This window comes from Excalfactoria chinensis, chromosome 1 (genome assembly GCF_039878825.1).
Source record: "Excalfactoria chinensis isolate bCotChi1 chromosome 1, bCotChi1.hap2, whole genome shotgun sequence".
NCBI classification, from domain to species: Eukaryota; Metazoa; Chordata; class Aves; order Galliformes; family Phasianidae; genus Excalfactoria; species Excalfactoria chinensis.
Window position 1 is genome coordinate 65,595,837 of NC_092825.1, and position 18,782 is coordinate 65,614,618.

At 39.1% G+C, this 18,782-nt stretch overlaps 1 protein-coding gene across 4 annotated transcripts in view; it reads right to left on the reverse strand.

Moving 5' to 3' along the window:
• The window catches only part of SCUBE1 (signal peptide, CUB domain and EGF like domain containing 1), a 200,471-nt gene that overhangs the window by 155,265 nt on the left and 26,424 nt on the right, over window positions 1–18,782 (reverse strand). For all 4 annotated transcript variants that reach the window (XM_072329372.1, XM_072329380.1, XM_072329364.1 and 1 more), the window contains exon 3: window positions 12,080–12,208. In XM_072329372.1, the coding sequence (XP_072185473.1) occupies window positions 12,080–12,208 (129 nt within the window). The remainder of the gene's footprint in view (window positions 1–12,079; window positions 12,209–18,782) is intronic.

An 18,782-nucleotide genomic window follows, 5' to 3' on the forward strand; every position in this document is an offset into this window, starting at 1 on the left:
TCAGCTCTGTTGTGTGTGATGACTGCCCTTTGCTCAACAAAAGTAAACAGCTTCATGGACATTGCGCCAACTTTGCACCGAGTTCAAGTCTCCTGACGTCACTTGCCTATTCCATTCTCAAACAGCTGGGCACCACTGTCTATCATTTTAAGACAGCAAAACCCTTTTTGCAGTTTTAGCATTTCCAAAATAAACATCCAACCTTCTTTGTGTAACATCATACTTGAAGCTTCTATTTGGCAACCATGCCTGATTTTTAGACAGACACACACAGTGGCTTCTTGACAGCAGTGCCTAAACAACACAAAGTTCTCTATCAACTATTTTTAAATGTTATGCATTCTTTCAACACATGGTTTTAAAATAACGTTGCATAAATCTCATGCTATTTTTTCTATCTACAGTGTCAGTGTCTAGGGTACGCCAGCAACCTCCTGCTTGGTGTCACTGAGGCTTGGACAGTCACAGCCCCCTTAGCTATGACTAAGCTAGCAGTTCTTACAGATGTTCAGCTGCATGTAGGGCACTCAGAATTTCAACGCTGGATTAACAATCCTCTGTAAACTAGAAGCAGGGAAGTTAATTTAGATGCAAACAAGCAGCAGTCTTGATCAACCGAAGGAAAAGTTGATACAACTTGAACAAACTATCCAGTCTATTTTCATATCTTCTTACTTTGTCTTGCCTCTGGGCTTCCTCTAGAGCACCATTAACTGCTACAGTCCTATTGCTTCAGCAATATTTTATATCCTTCTTCCAAGTTAACTATTGCTTATACCTGCTTCCTTTTGCACCTACGTAGAGACCCTGCCACGATTAGAATAACCTGGTTTGGATTAACCCAAGACTATTTTGCTTATTTAAAAAAAAAGTATATAACTTCAAATGAAAAATGAAACTACTTTCAAGTTGGTAACATTCTCACTGTTCGTACAAGAAGCATTTTATTCCCTGGATCTGGCAAAAAAAGCCAAGGAGTGACTAAATTAATGAAGTGTTCAGAAGAATAGGGTGATTTTTTTTTTTGCTATCTATTAGTAACACAGAGAACTCTAAGTCTAAAAAGATAAAGCAAGTTTTGTAATTTACATACATTCTTATATGCAGCCCAAGACAATTCTTCTTCACTCAGTGTAGCCTAGGCAAGACAAATGGTTGGACACCCATGACGGAAGCAATTACACAGCAGTTATTATTTTTGATGGTTATCTCTTGACTGTACCTAAATCATCTAAATCGTGCCCATTTCCATTAACCAATACTGTTAAGAATTGATTGCATTATAGAGCACAAGATAATACCAGTGGCTGTATTTGGAATCACAGACCACAGAACTTTGATGTCCCCTACTTTGTCTGATTTCTTTTTGTAATCTGTAAGATTTTGGTGTGTTAGCTGGATCTACATAATTTCATAGGGTGACACATATATTATAGGCTGAAATTCTACACCTTCCAGTGAATGTAGTCTCTCTTTACATAAGATGTAAACAAAACATGGCTCCCAAAGTTCTGGTTTACTGTAATATAGTTCATAGCATTTATCTTCAGGTGTACATCAGTATAGGCCATATCAGCTAAGAAACTGTCTGTCTTCAGAAAGTTGAGATGAATTAAGAAAATATATGAACTTAATTCAAACAAGGTACAGAAGGATGTATAACCCAGAATAAAAGTCTGACTTTATTTGCTGAACTAAGATACAGCCATCTAAAACTACACTAGACCAAACAAGAACATCCATAAGGACTGATTCAACTTATAGCTATTAACCTCACACTCTAAACTGATTACTGTTCACTTTCCTGAGTGTTCCACATAGAGAAATCTTCACAGAGATTGATTACCTCCTCCAGGGAGTGGGTATTAAAAAAAAAAAGAAAAAGACTCAGACAACAAGAAGACTTGCAGAAACAAGAGAAAGAGATTGATGCTGCTGTCACAAAGCTCCCAGTTTCTTAATTTATTATGACAGTCTGAGAATCGAACTTCATAGTTGACAGTAACTGAGATTTATTCTACACTTTTTATTATTTCCCCATACCTAACAAAAAAAACTTCAGGTCTACACTGATTTATACTGTCTCATTTCAGTACTTCTCAGATCAATTGGCTTAAGAAAGCAAACATACTTCAAATTAACACAAAGAAAGTTGTATGTCATCTGAACACAAAAGATTAATGCCAGGTGATCAAACATTAGAATATTTTGGAGAGGGAATACTTTCATATAGACTACAAATAGCAGTAAAAAAACTATAGATAGAAAAAGCAAGATTTCATACTAAAACATTGTATTTGGATCCTAGCTTTAGAGACAGATGGATATCAGAGGCCTTTCTGTCAACAATGCCTACAATGAGAATTCCTTATTTTTATTGGATTTCTAGAGTGAATCTGAACTTTCATTCAAAATTTCAAAACTAGTTTCCAGCTTACGGCTCTAAACTTCCTAGAACAATTCAGTTTTCAAGAGCGCTACTAAACTGAATTCCATGGAATTTTGTATGTGAAAAAAAAGAAAGGGGGCAGCTCATCTGAACTGTAGCATGTAGGCTGCTCTAAATGTAATGCCTCCTATTAATTTCCATGGAAATTGCAACAGATAGAAAGAGCACAGTAACACTATTTGATAAAGCAAATTCTTAGTTACATAATACTCTTTTTTCAACACAGTCATCACTATTAGCTATGCATTTCCACCAGTGATGAACAAGAGCCTGCATGGCTGCTTGGAACGTGGTTTTTCTTTCCCATTTTTTTTTTTTTTTTTTTTCTTTCTTAGCTTCTTTTAAAATGCTTGTTTTTATGAAGCTAAAAAACAAACAAAAAAAAGCAAAACAAAACAACAACAACAACAAAAAACTAACTTTCCAAGAGCTGTTTAGTTTTATATTAGAAATATTCACATTTTAAAAAAATAATAAATCTATTTGAACTGTTGGGAAACAAAGAAAAATAAACCTCAGTAATATAAGCATACATTTTCAGTTCAAGGAAGCAACACACTGCATGCAGCTGTCTGGAACTGAAGAAAAATAAAGCTAAATTAAAAGGGAGGCAGTGGTCCCTTTCATCACACCAGAGATTATGCAACCCTAGATCACTTATGTATCATTTCTTAACATTTCGCATCTGGAAGCTATAGAAATGATTTCACATAGATTTGCAACTCTTCTTCCACTTCATGCTGACTGGCAGATTAGGCCATAATCCCCCAACCCACTGTATACATGCAGACAAACTAAGGTGTGAGAATACATACATTAGATTTTGAGTTCTAAGTGTTTCCGTGTTGTGTTGGCTGCTTTTCATTTTTGTTGTTTGTGTGTGCGTTTGGTTTTTTGTGTTTTGTTTTTGAAAGAAAACGAAAAGTTGGATGGTCCCTGAGCAACCAGGACTAGTGGCAGGTGATCCTGCCCACAGCAGGAGGCTGGAAAGCAAGTAGGCTTTAAGGCCCCTTCCAACACAAACAATTCAGTGATATATTCTGTATATACATATATACACACACGTGCACAAATACTTAAGTTATCATAATCCGAATCAGATTTTTCATTACTACTACCCAGCCAGGTGTTAAACTTGCATGTCAAGGTTGAAATTCCTTCTCTTTCAAAATAAGTCAGCAAATCTCAAAGCAACTCAGCAAGACAAGAACTTGGTTCTACATCCTAACTTCAGACCTCAGAAGAAAATAAATTATGTCAATTCAAACATGAGACTAGTTTTTATTCTGCAATGGGATCCCAAAGCCCATTTTATAACAGACAGGCGTTACTTAAAATCCTGCCCATCTGCTCCTGGATTGTCTCAGGAATTTCTTCTTTAGCTGCAGGTGCCCAAATGCCTTGCTGTTGCTCTACCCCACCTGCCAAAGTGGGCAGATCGGTACCAGTCCTGGAACAGACTTGATAACTCCCAGGATAGCACCACCTACTTCTTTCCCACAGGGGACTCCATGCAACAGTTACTAGAAGAAAGGCAAAATACCACCTAAGAACAGACAAATAAAACAGAAAAGTACACTTTGCTGACTGGAAAAATCAGGTCCTCTGCCTAAAGCAGACCTTCAAGACTAAAACATAATCAGGACTTTGCTACTGCAATCTTCATTACTGAATTCAAGCTGACACTGCTTGTGTGCTTGTCTACCAGACTGAACATTCAGATCTTGCAATGAACTCAATGAGATCTACAATAAACTACACATCTTGCAATCCTGGCCTTATTTATGATAAAAAATTCACTCTGTTTCCTAGGACTCTTCTGAATCAAAGACACAGAATCAACTGCTGAAGAAACATATGCCATATTGGATCTCCAAAATCAACTCCTGTCATTATTTCCAGGAAGTATGACATACAAGAAGATTAATTGAGAAATCACACGGTAGCTGGTCAAATTTAGTAATTCTGTTACTTTCCTCTAAATATGAGATATCAAAGTTACACAGAATATTTGTAATGGGAGTGTATAAACAGGGATTGAGAAGGGTAGAAGTTCTGCACCTGACTATGCTGCAGACACACAGACATCCCTTGCAAAGATTAGGAAATCGCTTAATCCATGTGCCTTGGTTCCTCATCCATAAAAGCAATGGAAGTTATTCTTCTTATAAGACTTGGTGAGAATAAATCTATTAATTAATCACACATTCCTATACCATAGCAACTAATACAATGGGATAATCTATAAACTAAATATATTCTAGATAGATCATGATAAAAAATTTGTTCAAACTCCTTTGTATCTTCTTTGATAGCCTATATAAAAAGAGCTTAAAACCTTCATGAGCTCACTGAATAATTACAGAAATTACAAAGAACTGAGGATTTCATTAAACCTGTACTTATCTTCAAAAGAAAGAAAAGATGAGTGCAACCTGAAAGCTAGAAGTCTTCTATGAAAAAACAATGCACACTCTATTAAAAAGTTACAATCAGAAATCAGAGTTGAGAAAATAAAAATGAAACCAAAAAATCCTCAAAAAAACAACAACAAAAAAAAAACAAAAACCACACCCAGAGAGCTGAGTAGTATTTCATAACTATTCATGCCTGTATCTTATTATTAGATAAGCCAAAGAAGAATATTACTGCATGCAATAACATCCTTTAACCTGAAATATTTTTCACATGCAGATTTGGTTTAAGAAACAGAAAACAATGAGTTGTGTCAAGTGTTTAAGGGAGAATTCTCTACCTGTATGCATGCAAAAATCTACCTTCTGGTAAAAAGGACAAAAAAGCTGAAATTGGAGGCAGTACTACATGGCTTTCTCACATAAGAATCAACGGCAGTCACCTTTTGTTTCTCCAGATTTTTCTTACACACTCCTTTTTTCACTTTCTGATCAGAGATGGATGAATTCCAGGCGGTCTGGCACAGAGTATCAGCCGATATGTGAGCCCTTTGGCAAGAAAGTTTGGCGAAGTGAGGCTCTCAGCTTTTTCACTCACATAGTCAGGGCATTCTCTCCTCTTCTACTTTCTATTTTCAGATGCTGAATTACTTTGTAAGACTTACTCAGGAGTATCAGCAAGAACGGCTTTCAGCAGTGTTTCCATTAAGCTTTTCCTGGATAAATCCCTTGGTTTATTAGTGATAAGCTTCAAATTCTCTTCTTTGGCAATGCTTCAGACCAGCACAGCATATAATACTCTCCTAGGATGCTTACGTTTTTATACAGTAGGAGAGAGATGAATGCAAGGTAGTGGTACTCCACATGAGAATCCTTTAGGGCAAAGGAAAAATAATTCAGTGCTCTTTCTGAATTTCCCACATGGAATAATCAACTGCTATTTCACCTTTCTGAATTTCCCAAATGCAGTAACCAAACACTACCACACAACCTCATTCAGTTTGGCACATCTGTGAAAACTTATCATTAAAATTGCAATTCTTTGCAGTAGCCTTTTTTTTGGACTTCATGATTACTGTGTCTTCTCTTCCATGGGAGCAAAATACAGCTTTTATTTCATTCTTTTGACATTAGCCAAGTTTTCTAGAACACACATTAGTATATCTTCTCTCTTTCAATCTTTTCCACCTGCAGTGCATTAAACTGAACAGTCCTACAACAGCTGAAGACTTACTACTGCTTAAAGAGCAGGGGGTTTCTTTCCATATAACAATTCCCAATAGCTTGAAAATAAACTAAGAACAACAAACAAAAACACTGGAAATTCTCTTATCCTCCTGAGCACATTCCAGTGCCTCTAGAATGGCAGCTACACAAAGTTCCCTTGAAATTCTCATTGAAAAGAAGGACAAATTCTCAAGTGTTTTCTATGGCATCCCCACCAGTAGTACATCTCACTTCACGCATCACTCAGGTTTATAATACCAACCTCAGTTTTCTAGCAGTCCTGCTGTCAAGGAGCAATTTTGCTATCTGTCTTACTGAAAGGCTCCAATGAGACACAAAGACACAATACAAGTATGCCCAGATGCTAGAGGCCTCACCTAATATTCCACTAAGATATATGCAAAAGGCTAGTCTTCTTACTGAATATTATATCAAAGAAGTAAAAACCTAAGCAAACTAGGAACGTCTTTCAGTGACATCATGAACCAGAGGTGCATATTGAATTACTAGTTTAAAAGGCCTAAATCTTATCTCTTGATACTCTGTAGTGCATCATAACTCCATCAGTTATCAGAGAGCAGAAACCGATTTACCACAAGTGAAATAGGTAATGTGTTTGATAGGAATACGAATCACGATCAGTTAAGTCATAACCTCTCCTAAAGGCAAAAGAGAATGAAAATTGATAGCTTACCCCAACATGTAAAAGACACAAAGAAGGAAAAATCAATTTATCAGTAAGATCATGGAGAAAAAACAGTTAAAAAGGAAAGAACATCTGGGATGCTGAGCTAACTGCTTATTAAAAAACAGCTGGTATCTCATACATGAGAGAGGAAAACCTATTTCACAACCGGTTTCAAATGAAGAATAAAGTATGCCCATTGCATGAGACCAAGTATCAGTTTTGCATCAGTAGGTCAGAATTTAGAGCAATTTCCAGAAAGAACTACTGCTATTCCAAGTGATTACACTGCTAAAATAAATTATTTTAGATAGACAAAGATCTCATCATAGTTTGAATTCCCTATGGTGTCATTTCATGTTATATTTGAGAAATTCCCCAATAAAAATGTCAAACAGAAAGCAAGTTGAGTTCCTCTAAGGATGGTTTTGGACATTTTCCAGTACAAATTTTATCCATGAAATCTTAACCAAACACTTCCTCCCAACAAATAAGTAAGAAATTTCACTTGATTAGAAAGAAAGGAAGAAATATTCAAACAAGAACTGAAACAAGAAATACTGAAACATGAAGAAACACTTAACCTGTCAATCACATTTGATCTACTTAGTTGTGAATACCCCACATTTGTTATTTATAAAGAAGACTGCAATTATCTTGCTAAACTAACATTACTAGAAAGGCATCCAGTAGATGTTTAAAAAGAAATCCAAACACGGACAAGAAGAGATGGTTTAAGATTTTGTACAGACTTCAGTCAAGACAAAGAAATCCTGATGCAGGTCTTCACTATTACAGCTTTTTTCACAGAGGTTCCTAGATGGCCTGCAGGCTTAGCATTGAACTACCACTGACTCCCATCTCTAGGCCTTCTGTCTTGAATTGTTAAGCCAGTATTTCTGGTGATGTGTATGTGATGAAATGCAGCACAGTTCACTGAGAGAGCAATTCAGCTGTCTAAATACAGGAGCCTGACATCATTTTAGACTCCTTATATTATTTCATCTGGCCAACAGCTCGAACTCCAGATCTGCTCCTATAGATCCCACATCACATCCATCACATCCAGAGCTCTCCAAGCTTCAGACATCTATGCTTAGTTAATCAAATTCCCTCTTACAGTTCCTGCTGCCTGGCTTCCCTTGTGATGACAGAGCAGACCCTAACAATAATGTCTCCAAGTCCAAAATATGGGGGAGAAGTAGGAATTGCTTGCCATGGTTCAGCCCCAGAAAATCAGCTTCCGCCCAAGCTCATATACATCTGTGGTGCTATATGAGAAAACGTTTCAGGTAGTTTTCAGAATCAACCTGCAGCACATTTTATAAGCCTTAAGTAAATTCTGTAAAAACAACTTCATTCTATGCAAGATCAACTGCAGTACTACCTAACGTGTTTACAGATTTAATCTCAGTTTGCTGATCAAACATTGTATCTCTCCTTTTTTAGAAACAGAATAAAGTTGTTATACAAAACATATGATACAGTACCTAATTAGCAATCTTCATGTTGAGAGTTCTGTGAAGCTCTATGAAGAGTGTATACATGGGTAGACAGGGGTAGGGGAGCTGTTAAGGTTGAAATCAGTAAAATAATTCAATAAAAGATGGCAAACATTATCACTGATCTTCAGAAGAGTTCTTATAATCCATGAAAAATAAGTGGTTCTCAGAGAAAAGCTGGAAACTGGTGGACTCAAAGCTTCAGTTTATTCAATTTTCTGATTTCCTCATTGAGAAAAACAACCCAAAACTATTAATTGGTATAAACCAACCAAGTTCTTCATGCTGGGTCAATTTTCCAAACGTTGTAGAAATCCTAATTTCTACATGCAAATACAGTGTTTATTTGTTTTAACATTTGAAACTTTGGTGGATTCTCTTAAAAATAGCCAGCTACATTTATTTCCTTCTGGTAGTTTAAGGAAAAGGAAATAAAACAGGATGGAAGGATATGATGCACCACTGTTCAAAACTGATACTGAAGAGGTCATGGGAATAAACATGGTATCTCAGCAGGCAGTATACCTGATAACACAAGCAGAAACCAAACAATGACAAAAAACTGAACTTCTCTCTTTTCTAAGGAGAGCATCTCAAACCTGAGTTAACTCACAACAGCAAGTCATAGAAGGGTTTGCACAGGTACTGCCAAGACTGTAAAGTCCAGCCTGAGACCCTAAAACTTTCATCCTCTGCAAATTTTAGCTAAGGCAAAAAGAGTAATGGGCCCCAACTCCCTTTTCAGTGACTCTAAGGAAACACAGTTATTTTATTGGGACACAGGATCACAGAATGGGTTGGTTTGGAAGAGACCTTAAAGCCTACCCCCTGCCATGGACAGGCTTGCTACCCAGGGATCCATCCAACCTGGCTGTGAACACCTCCAGGGATTGGGCACCCACAGCTTCTCTGGGCAGCCTGTGACAGTGCCTCACCACCCTCTAAGTGAAGAATTTCTTCCTAACATCAAATCTAAATTTCCTTTTTTTTGGTTTAAAACTATTGCCCCTTGTCTTGTCACTACACTCCCTGATAAATAGTGTCCCCAGATTTCCTGTGGGCACTTCTAAGCACTTCAATGAGGTCTTCTCAGAACCTTCTCCAGGCTGAACACGTCCAAATCCCTCAGCCTTCCTTCACAGGAGAGATGTTTCAGCTTTCTGATCATCTTTGTGGTCTCTGTCTGGACCCTCTCCAACAGCTCATCTTTCTTGTGCTGAGGGCCCCAGAGCTGGACAAAGCATGCCAGGTAGGCTCTCACAAGGGTGGAGCAGAAGGGAAGAATCATCTCCTTGAACTTCTATCTGCACTTCTTCTGATGCAGCCCAGGATATGGTTGGTTTTCTGGGCTGCAAGTGTACACTGACAGATTATACTAAGCTTTTCATCCTCCAAAATCCCCCAAATCCTTCTCTGTAGGGCTGCTATGTCCACTTATTCTCCAGCCTGTACTCATATTTGGGACTACTCCAGGTACGCGTACTTTGCCTTTTTTGAATAATATGGTGTTTGCACAGGCTCACCTACTGAGTCTGTTAAGATTGCTTTGGATGGCATCTCTTCCTTCCAACGTGTTGACTGCACCGCTCATCTTTGTGGCACCCACAAACTTGCTAAGAGTTCAGTCAGCTCCACTGTCCATGTTGCTGACAAAGATGTTAAATAGTGGTACAGACCCCTGAGAAGCACCTGCTGACCCCACCTGGACATCAAGCCATTAACAGCAACTCTTTGAGCATAACTATCCAATCAATTACTTATTCACCAAGTGGTCCATCTGCCACATCTTTCTATCTCCAGTGTGGAGACACAGATGTTGTGCAGGACAGTGTCAAATGCTTCGCACAAGTCCATGTCAGAGACCATTCACTAGTTGCAAGTATTCAATCCGCATTTGAGGAACCAAAATTAAAGGGTAATTGTGATCTCTTTTAGTGTCCTAAAGATGCTTATTGGGAGAAAGAGAGTCCCTTGCTATCATTCCCACTCATTTGTTCACGGAATCTCTTCTAGTGGAAACATGGTTTCTAACATTTTTGGAGATATACAAAATACCAGCTCCAAGAATGTGAATATGAGCAGACACTGATTCTCACAAACTATCTCAGTAAGCTTTCGACCAATACTTGGAACCAGAGCCACCTGTTAAACACAGTGGTTTACATTATTCTAAATTTTTCCCCCACCCATGCCAAAACCAAGCATCTAAGTAGAAATCTATGAAAAGAGAATTATCTCTGTAGATCCAGCCTGTATCTCACATGATAGAGAAAAACCACATAGCAAGGTTCATCTTTGATCAAGTCACTCATTTTGCTGTTCATAATTGCCAATATACTTTTCCCTACTACTACAGGAATAATTGGAAACTAAATTGATATTAGCAAGCTGTTAGAAACAATATATCTACACATTCACTTGAATTCCAAATGGCTGAACTACTTGTGTTCTGTTTTATTAAGAGATATTTATGAACATTAATATAAATAGAGTTTTTCTTTCTTTTTTTTTGAAAATGAATGGCTGGCTGCTCTTGTTGTAAGAAATACCTCTTGCACAATTAATCATTTGGCCACCTCAGGTTTACACAAATCTATTTAGTCTGTTCTATGATAAATGAAATTTGGAAGTCTGTGTCAAAAACCTGTCAATGGTCAGGATGTATAATCCATCTGAATAAATATTACTCAGTTTGAAAATGAACCAAGTATGAAATACATCTACTGAAAGGCTAACCAGAAATTTGCTCAAAAATTCTAGTTGTTCGACAGCTTCAGTGAGTGCAGACTGATGTTACTGGACATTATTATTTCTGCTACATAACTGCCTTATTTTTCTTGCAAATAACCCCAGCTTCTACCACAGTAAAAGCGCTGCAGAACATAGATGAAATATCCCTTTTCTGTACTATTTTATGCTTACCAACTCAAAAACGAATTTGGGACCACATCAAACAGTGTTCCTCACATTTATATTGAGTATACTGAGAAAGATAATCACTAGGCACTAAGATATAAGTAAAATGACTACCAAGCAAGCAGGTGTGAGAAACTGGATGTAGTAGTCAAAGTTCATTTTCAGGTAATTGATATGAATAAATTTAATCAGAACATGTTTTTTTGGAGTACACCAGATAAGATCCACCTATTCAAAACAAAGCAATGAACATAAATCAAAATTCCAGGTACCTAAATCCTAAAAAACTGCTGAAGCAACTGATACCTTGAACCTGTTTTTGTAAAGTCAGTGGATTGTGCCCATCCCCTTTGTAAACATCTATTAATATCTATTCTTCTGCCCTATCTTCTTGTCCAAGTACTCCTCCATAAAAACAAACAAACAAAAAAACAACAACATAAATTTGCACTTCTAATGCTTAGTAATTTATGCTCATACAGAACATCCTTGGAATATGTTCCCCTAAGAAGGAAAAAAGGGTGGGGGTTGAGCTTTAAATAAATGACTGGGATTACAAAATTTGGAAGAAACAGGCAAAATAAATTGAAGTGAACAGTACAGATTACTTTTTTAAAAAAAAGGAACCCAAGTATCCAGCACAGGGTTTTAAAAAACCCCACCACCTTGACCTCCAGTGTTAGAAACAGATAACCTGACTGGAGTATGTCAGGATGATTAGTGCCAACTTTGAGGATCTGGTCTAAACCACACTAGAGTCAATGGATGCAATTCAACTTCTTCAATTGGATCTGAATCAGATTTTTTACAATATAAAATGCAAACAAAACATCAGACTTTTTTGCCACAGCCACGAAATTAAACCTTTCCAGCATTCACTACTTACCAAGACAGTTGTGGCCATCATGGGCCAGCATGAACCCATCATAGCATGTACACCTGTAGTTGCCTGGAATGTTGATGCACTCATGGACGCAACCCCCATTGTAGAAATCATTTTCACACTCATCAATATCTAAAATATAAAAGGAGGAAAAGAAATTATAAAAAGATAATTCTAAGAGAAAAGAGAGAAAAAAATTCTTCAATTAAATATAGGTTTGAATACAAGTATGATCCTAATTATTGTATACACTCATATAGCATAATTCATCCAAGAATCACTGACAGAATAAATGCAGATTGTACAAGACTGAAGCAAGTTTCAGCATAGCACACTCTGTCCAAAGTAACAGCAGCATCAACAGATGAAACAATTATATGTTGTCAGATTTAAGTGATTTGTGCACATTTTTATGCTTAAATCATATTTTTCTATTTAAAATAATCAAGCAGATAATGAATTAAGATGTTTAGCTTGATATTAGAACAGCTATCTGAAACATAATACTAACACGGCTGTAAGGTGGAATGATACAAAGATGGTAACAAAGATGATAACAGATATTCAAAAGGTTATTTATGAGGAAAAACTCACCAATATGAACACCTTCACTAGGAAATCCAGAAGCAATCTCCACCAGGGAGCAATCTCCAAGAGATGCTGCCTTAGTAGTGGTCAGCCCTTCAGCGAGGTCTAGAAGAGGTGGAGCCAAGCTCCACCCCTTCCAGAAGCACAGCTAAATTATTCTCACCTGTGCTCTCACACCTGACCCAACACTTGCCTCAGCTGATTAATCAGAGGTTCTGGCTGTGATTACCAATTTCCCATACACATGGCATAATGCATAAGAGGAAAGAATGCTTTCTTTAACCAGAAAAAAGTTTTCTCAGTGTAATGATTTGATGCACTCCTGATAACATATAAAGCTGCTTTTCCTACAATAAATCTTGAAAAGCACAATTTCTAAAATAGCTGTCACTGCCCACTGAGCACTATGAAATTGCTCTTGATAACATGGTATAGTTTTGTCTCACTCCTCTCCCATCCCAGAAAACAAGTTCTATTAAAATTTTCCATATTAATAGAAATATGTCAATAACAACAACAAAATCTAAAGTTTTATTCTTAGAAAGTATACTAGAGTTATTTTAAATTATTTTTGTACATTGGCATGCATCTTGGAAAACAGCATGAATAGCAAGAAATGCATTCTGCTTCTGTCGTGATTCTATGATTCTTGTTATTGGTATTCCACATAATAACATCATGTAAAGCACTGGGAGTTAAAGAGTTAATGCCCCACTTCCCTGGACCACTGATTTTCCAAATACTTTGCTCTCAGAAGAGAAGAACTACATATCCCAGAGGACTCTGCATTCAGAGGGGAAGATGAAGGTCCTGGCAGGTCAATAGGACTTACTTTCTCGCTGCCTGGCAGAGTGTGGGTGTGCTCCCCAGCTGTTTTGCCTTCAATTCATAGTAAGGCCTATGGTTTCAGACAGCTCTCTCTCTCATTTTATTTGATTTACTAGCCTCCATTCCAATTATATATTGTATTATGTTGTGTTATCTTTCATTCCAATATCATATTTAGTAAATTAACTTTCCTAGGCTGTTCTGTTTTTAGGCCCATCTCCCACCTCCCTACCCTTCCCCCTTTTCCTTTCCCCTTTCCCAGGGCGTAGGTCCGTGGGTCCCCTGCCCCATTAGTCACAGAACAGGTCTGAACTGGTCCATAAGCTATTGACACCACCCCCTTTCTCTCCCCTTTTTGGGCCAGTGGGCCTGCTGTCACAGATGCAGATAGATCCAGATAACACAGCTTCAAATGCAAACAATTCTTCTATGATCTTCCCTGGCTCACATTAAAATCATTTCTTCACTCATTCTAGAAAGCACAAACTTTCTTCTTTCTACAAGTTATATTTTGACACACAGACAGGATGTCAGTACTGCAATTGCTAATATGAAACATTCAGCAGTGCACATCAGTCAACCAAAAATTCACAAATACTTACAGACAACCTTCTGTCCTGCTATCAGCTCTAAATCTATGGCATGCTAGACCAAAGCCCCTAGCTACTGTCCCTAAGTTACACGCTGCATGATGCAGAGTTAAAATAATCTTTACAAAATCATCTTTTGGTGCATTAAAACTATCCTGGTGAAGCATTTCAACTGTGCCTTTCATTTAAAGGTGGTTGGAGTATTGTTGGACTAGGTTCACACAGACTTTTTAGAAGTAAAATGAAATACAAAAAATTAACACCAGAAAATATTTACTACCTGGCATCAAATCCAGACACAATGGCAATACAGCAAGGTAGTCTGGGAAAACCAGATGCTTCTGAAAAGACAGCTACAACTCAGTCACCCAGGAAGCCTTCATACACTTCTGGCCCTTTGCTTGAACCTGTTTTCCTCTCCTTGCACGATCCTTTGAGACATTTGATCAGACCAGTTACGCTCAGGGTATTCAGCCTCCTGAACTGGAAATCTGGAATTACCCTCCCTACCCTCTCCCCTCCCAACTTCCCCAACACACACAACACAGATGGAAACAGTTTAAGACCTGCTACTCCACCTGGACTGTCACAAATCCATCAGGCCAGATGAGATCTACCCAATGGTGCTGAGGGAGCTGGCAGAGGTGATTGCCATGGCACTTTCTACCATTTATCAGTGGTCTTGGTCAACTGGAGAAGACCCAGAGGACTGGAAGCTTGCCAATGTGACTCCTATCTACAAGAAGAGTTGTAAAGAGGATCCGGGGGGAACTACAGGCCTGCCAGCCTGACCTTGGTCCTGGGGAAGCTAATGGAGGCCACCTTGAGTGAGATCACATGGCATGTCGGTTGGATCCAGCCCACATCCGGCTTCACAAATCTGGGCACGTCCAGAGCACCCGAGTAGGAGAAACCCCACATGAAGATGCAATCCTTCCACTTAGCCACCTTCCCCACGTACTGGAAGACTGGGGGAATCAGACCCAGTCATCACTGTTTTGTGAAAGGCAAGTCCCACTTGACCAACCTGATCTCCATCTGTGATCAAGTGATCCACCTGGTAAATGAGGGAAAGGCTGTCAATGTAGGCTACCTACACTTTAGCAAAGTTTTTGACACTGTCTTCCACAGTATTCTTCTGCAGAAGCTGGCAGCCTGTAGCTTGGTCAGGTACAGTCTTTAATGGGTAAAGAACTGTCTGGAGGGCTGTGCCCAGAGAGTGGTGGTGAATGGAGTGAAATCCAGATGGTGACCAACCATGAGTGGCATTCCCCAGGGTTTGGTACTGGGGCCTGTCCTGTTTGATATCTTTATTAATTATTTGGATAAAGGAATTGAGTGTGCCCTCTGTGCATCTGCGGATGACATCAAGCTGGGAGAAAGTGCCAACTGCCTGAGGGCAGAAAAGCCCTACAGAGGAATCTGGACAGGCTGGATTGCTGGGCTGAAGCCAATGGGATGAAGCGCAATAAGACCAAATGTTGGGACTTGCACTTTGACCACAATAACCTCAGGCAACACTACAGGCTTGGGGCAGAGTGGCTGGTAAGCCTCATGGTGTATACAGATCTCAGGGTACTGGAGCCAGCAGTGTGCCCAGGTGGCCAAGAAGGCCAATGGTATCCTGGCTAGTATCAAGAACAGAGTTGCCAGCAGGAGCAGGGAAGTGATCATCCCCCTGTACACAGCTCTGGTGAGGCCGAACCTCAAGTATTGTGCTCAGTTTTGGGCCCCTCACTGCAAGAAAGACATCGAGGCCCTGGAATGTGTTCATACAAGGGCATCAGAACTGGTGAGGGGTCTGTAGCACAGCCTGTATGAGGAGTGGCTGAAGGAACTGGGATTGTTTAGTCTGGAGAAGAGGAGGCTCAAGCAGGGAGGTGAGGTTCAGCCCCTTCTCCAGCATAACTAGCAATAGGACTAGAAAGAATGACCTCAAACTATGCCAGGGGAGGTTCAGTTTAGATAACAGGATGAAATTCTTCTTAGAAAGAGCAGTGAGGCATTGAAACAGTCTGTCCATGGAGGTGGTGCAGCCACCACCTCTGGAGGTGTTTAAGGAACACCTAACATAGATGTAAGCAGATGTACTACTTAGGGATATAGTTTAGCCAACAATATTGGTGGTAGGTGGATGGTTGGAAGAGATTATCTTGGAGGTCTTTTCCAACCTTAATGATTTTATGATCTGTCCAAGGAGGGAGAGGTCCTTCCCTCAGCTTCTTTCCAAGCCACCCCCCTCAGGTTTACGTATCCTGGAAATCTCCCTTGATCTTAGGGTAGCTTAAGTCTCCTTCCAGTTCTACCCAACAGCTCTGAAGCCCTCCCTCTGCAGTCTCCTCAGCAGCTCAGAATGGGAATCAATAACTTAACTTCATCTGCAAAACCAGTGAGGTTTTTTTATTGTAAATCAACATTCAGCAGCACAACAAAAATGTTGGAAATAAGAAAATGGAGACAAGTTCTTCCTAATAAAAATGCTGCCTATTGCTAAAATGTAAGCTTCCTAATCTTTCAGTCATTGCTCTGTTTTGAAGAGTTCCCATCTTTCACTAAGTGTTTCCATCCATTAGTTGTAGAAGTCCCAAGTCAGCACAGCCCGTGGATGTACTCTACCTTCCAGAGTCCAGTATGACAACAAAAAGCTTCCTCTGTGATTTTTCCTGAAAACAATAACCAGAAAATCAGTTACTGCTTATTGGGTCCTTTCTGAACATGCCTGCACTATAGTTTTGCAAAGTCCCAGAGAAGCCCTCCTCTAATTATGCCCAGTGAATCTGGGTGCATATTCCCAGAGCTTTCTACGCGCCTCCACTTAACAAATATTTGCATCTTTCAGTGCCATTCATGAATGTTTTCAAAAACTTCCCATCATTTGTGATCTACCAGGACAAAAGCAGAGACATACAGTAACACCATGTTTCAACAGGCCAACTCAATAACCAAAAAGCATATACCGTTACTGCAATGTTAGGTGTGTACTTCAAGACACTGTTGGGAAAAATAATAATAATAATAAAATAAAGATAACTTCATTTTAAGATTTGCTTTTAACTTTCATCCAGCACCAAGTTTCTTCAGAAGAAGGAAGTCAGAAGTAAGTGTGACCAGCTTTTACGTTCATCAGACTGCAATGCCCAAATGAATTTATTTCCTTTTTTCAAACAATGAATCAAGTGGGACTATATTTTTAAGTAAGTGACAGGAGAGCCTTCCAAAGAGACAAAAAACAAAGTAATTGGCTGGTGATTTTCAAACCTGAAAAATAAATAAACCAATAAAGCAAACCATCACTAAAGAAAAACCCCAACCAAAAGCCTGTACAAAGCCTACAAAGGTGAAAGGTTGAACTTGTTTCAAGCTCCAGTTGCTCTGAGAGAAATGCAGACATAGTATGAGCAAACAACACAAACACCACTCCGTCTTGAAAGAGGACATTCTTTAAAGAATACATCAGTGAAAGTGTTGAAAACTGTAGTTCACGGGCAGAATATTACATGTGACATGGCAGGATATGGCTTCCTCAGTAAGCCTAATACAGCAATAAAAGCAATGAGAGTGCATTCAAAAAAATAAGGACGGTAGGCTTGCTCTCAATTTTATCTGCAGTAAAACTCAAGATTTCCAGGGGCCAGCTACATTTGCTTCCTTTTGTTTAGATCATATCCTATTACCGTTTTCTTCCTGTAATTGACAAAATTGGGTGTTAATTGAATTCTGGGCTCCAAACAGCTCTAAACAGAAAGTTAGCTGTTTCCACTAATTTTGTAGTTTCAACTATCCTTAAAGTTTTTGTAGTGTTTAATTGCTTAGAAATGTTATTCATCATGAAAGAACTGCCATAACACAGAACAAAATAAGTGGTACATGCAGTGCTGAATTAGCAAGATTTACTGCAGTCTAGCTCTCTAGTTGGAAGCCAACAGTTTTATCCAGATCGGCAAAATACTTTCAAAGTTTTTAATCCAGATAATTCTAGCCACGTAGACAGGCAACTTTTGGAGTGACTGGTAGTGCATTAAAGAGAGCCTGTCCAGCAGGTCGAGGGAGGTTCTATTTTCCTTCTTCTCTACGCTGGTGTGGCCACATCTGGAGTGCTGCATTCGGTTATGGGCTCCTCAGCTCAAGAAAGGCAGAAAGCCTCTGGAGAGAGTCCAGTGAAGCGACACAAAGATGATGAGGGGCCTGGAGCATTTTCCATATGAGGAAAGACTGAAAAGCTTGGGACTGTTCAGCCTGAATAAGAGAAGACTGAGGGGGGATCTGATCAATGTTTATAAATATCTATTGGGACAGACTGAAGTGGATGGGGCCAGGTTGCTTTCAGTGGTGCCCAGCAACAGGACAAGGGGCAATGGGTACAAACTGGAAGTAACAAGTTCCATCTGAACGTGAGGAAAAGTTTCTTTACAACAAGGGTGACGGAGCACTGGAACAGGCTGCCCAGAGAGGCTGTGGAGTCTCCTTCTCTGGAGATAATCAAATCCTGCCCAGATGTTTTCCTGTGTAACCTGCTGTAGGGAACCTGCTTTAACAAGGGATCGGGACTTGATCTCCAGAGGTCCTTTCCAACCCATATTCTGTGATTCTGTGGTAAGAAAAATATCAGAATAGGTTTCCTTAAAAAAGTATTGCACTTTTCTCCTCAGGAGAAATACATTTCATATAGAACGACAATGGTGGCAATTATAGGACCCCAG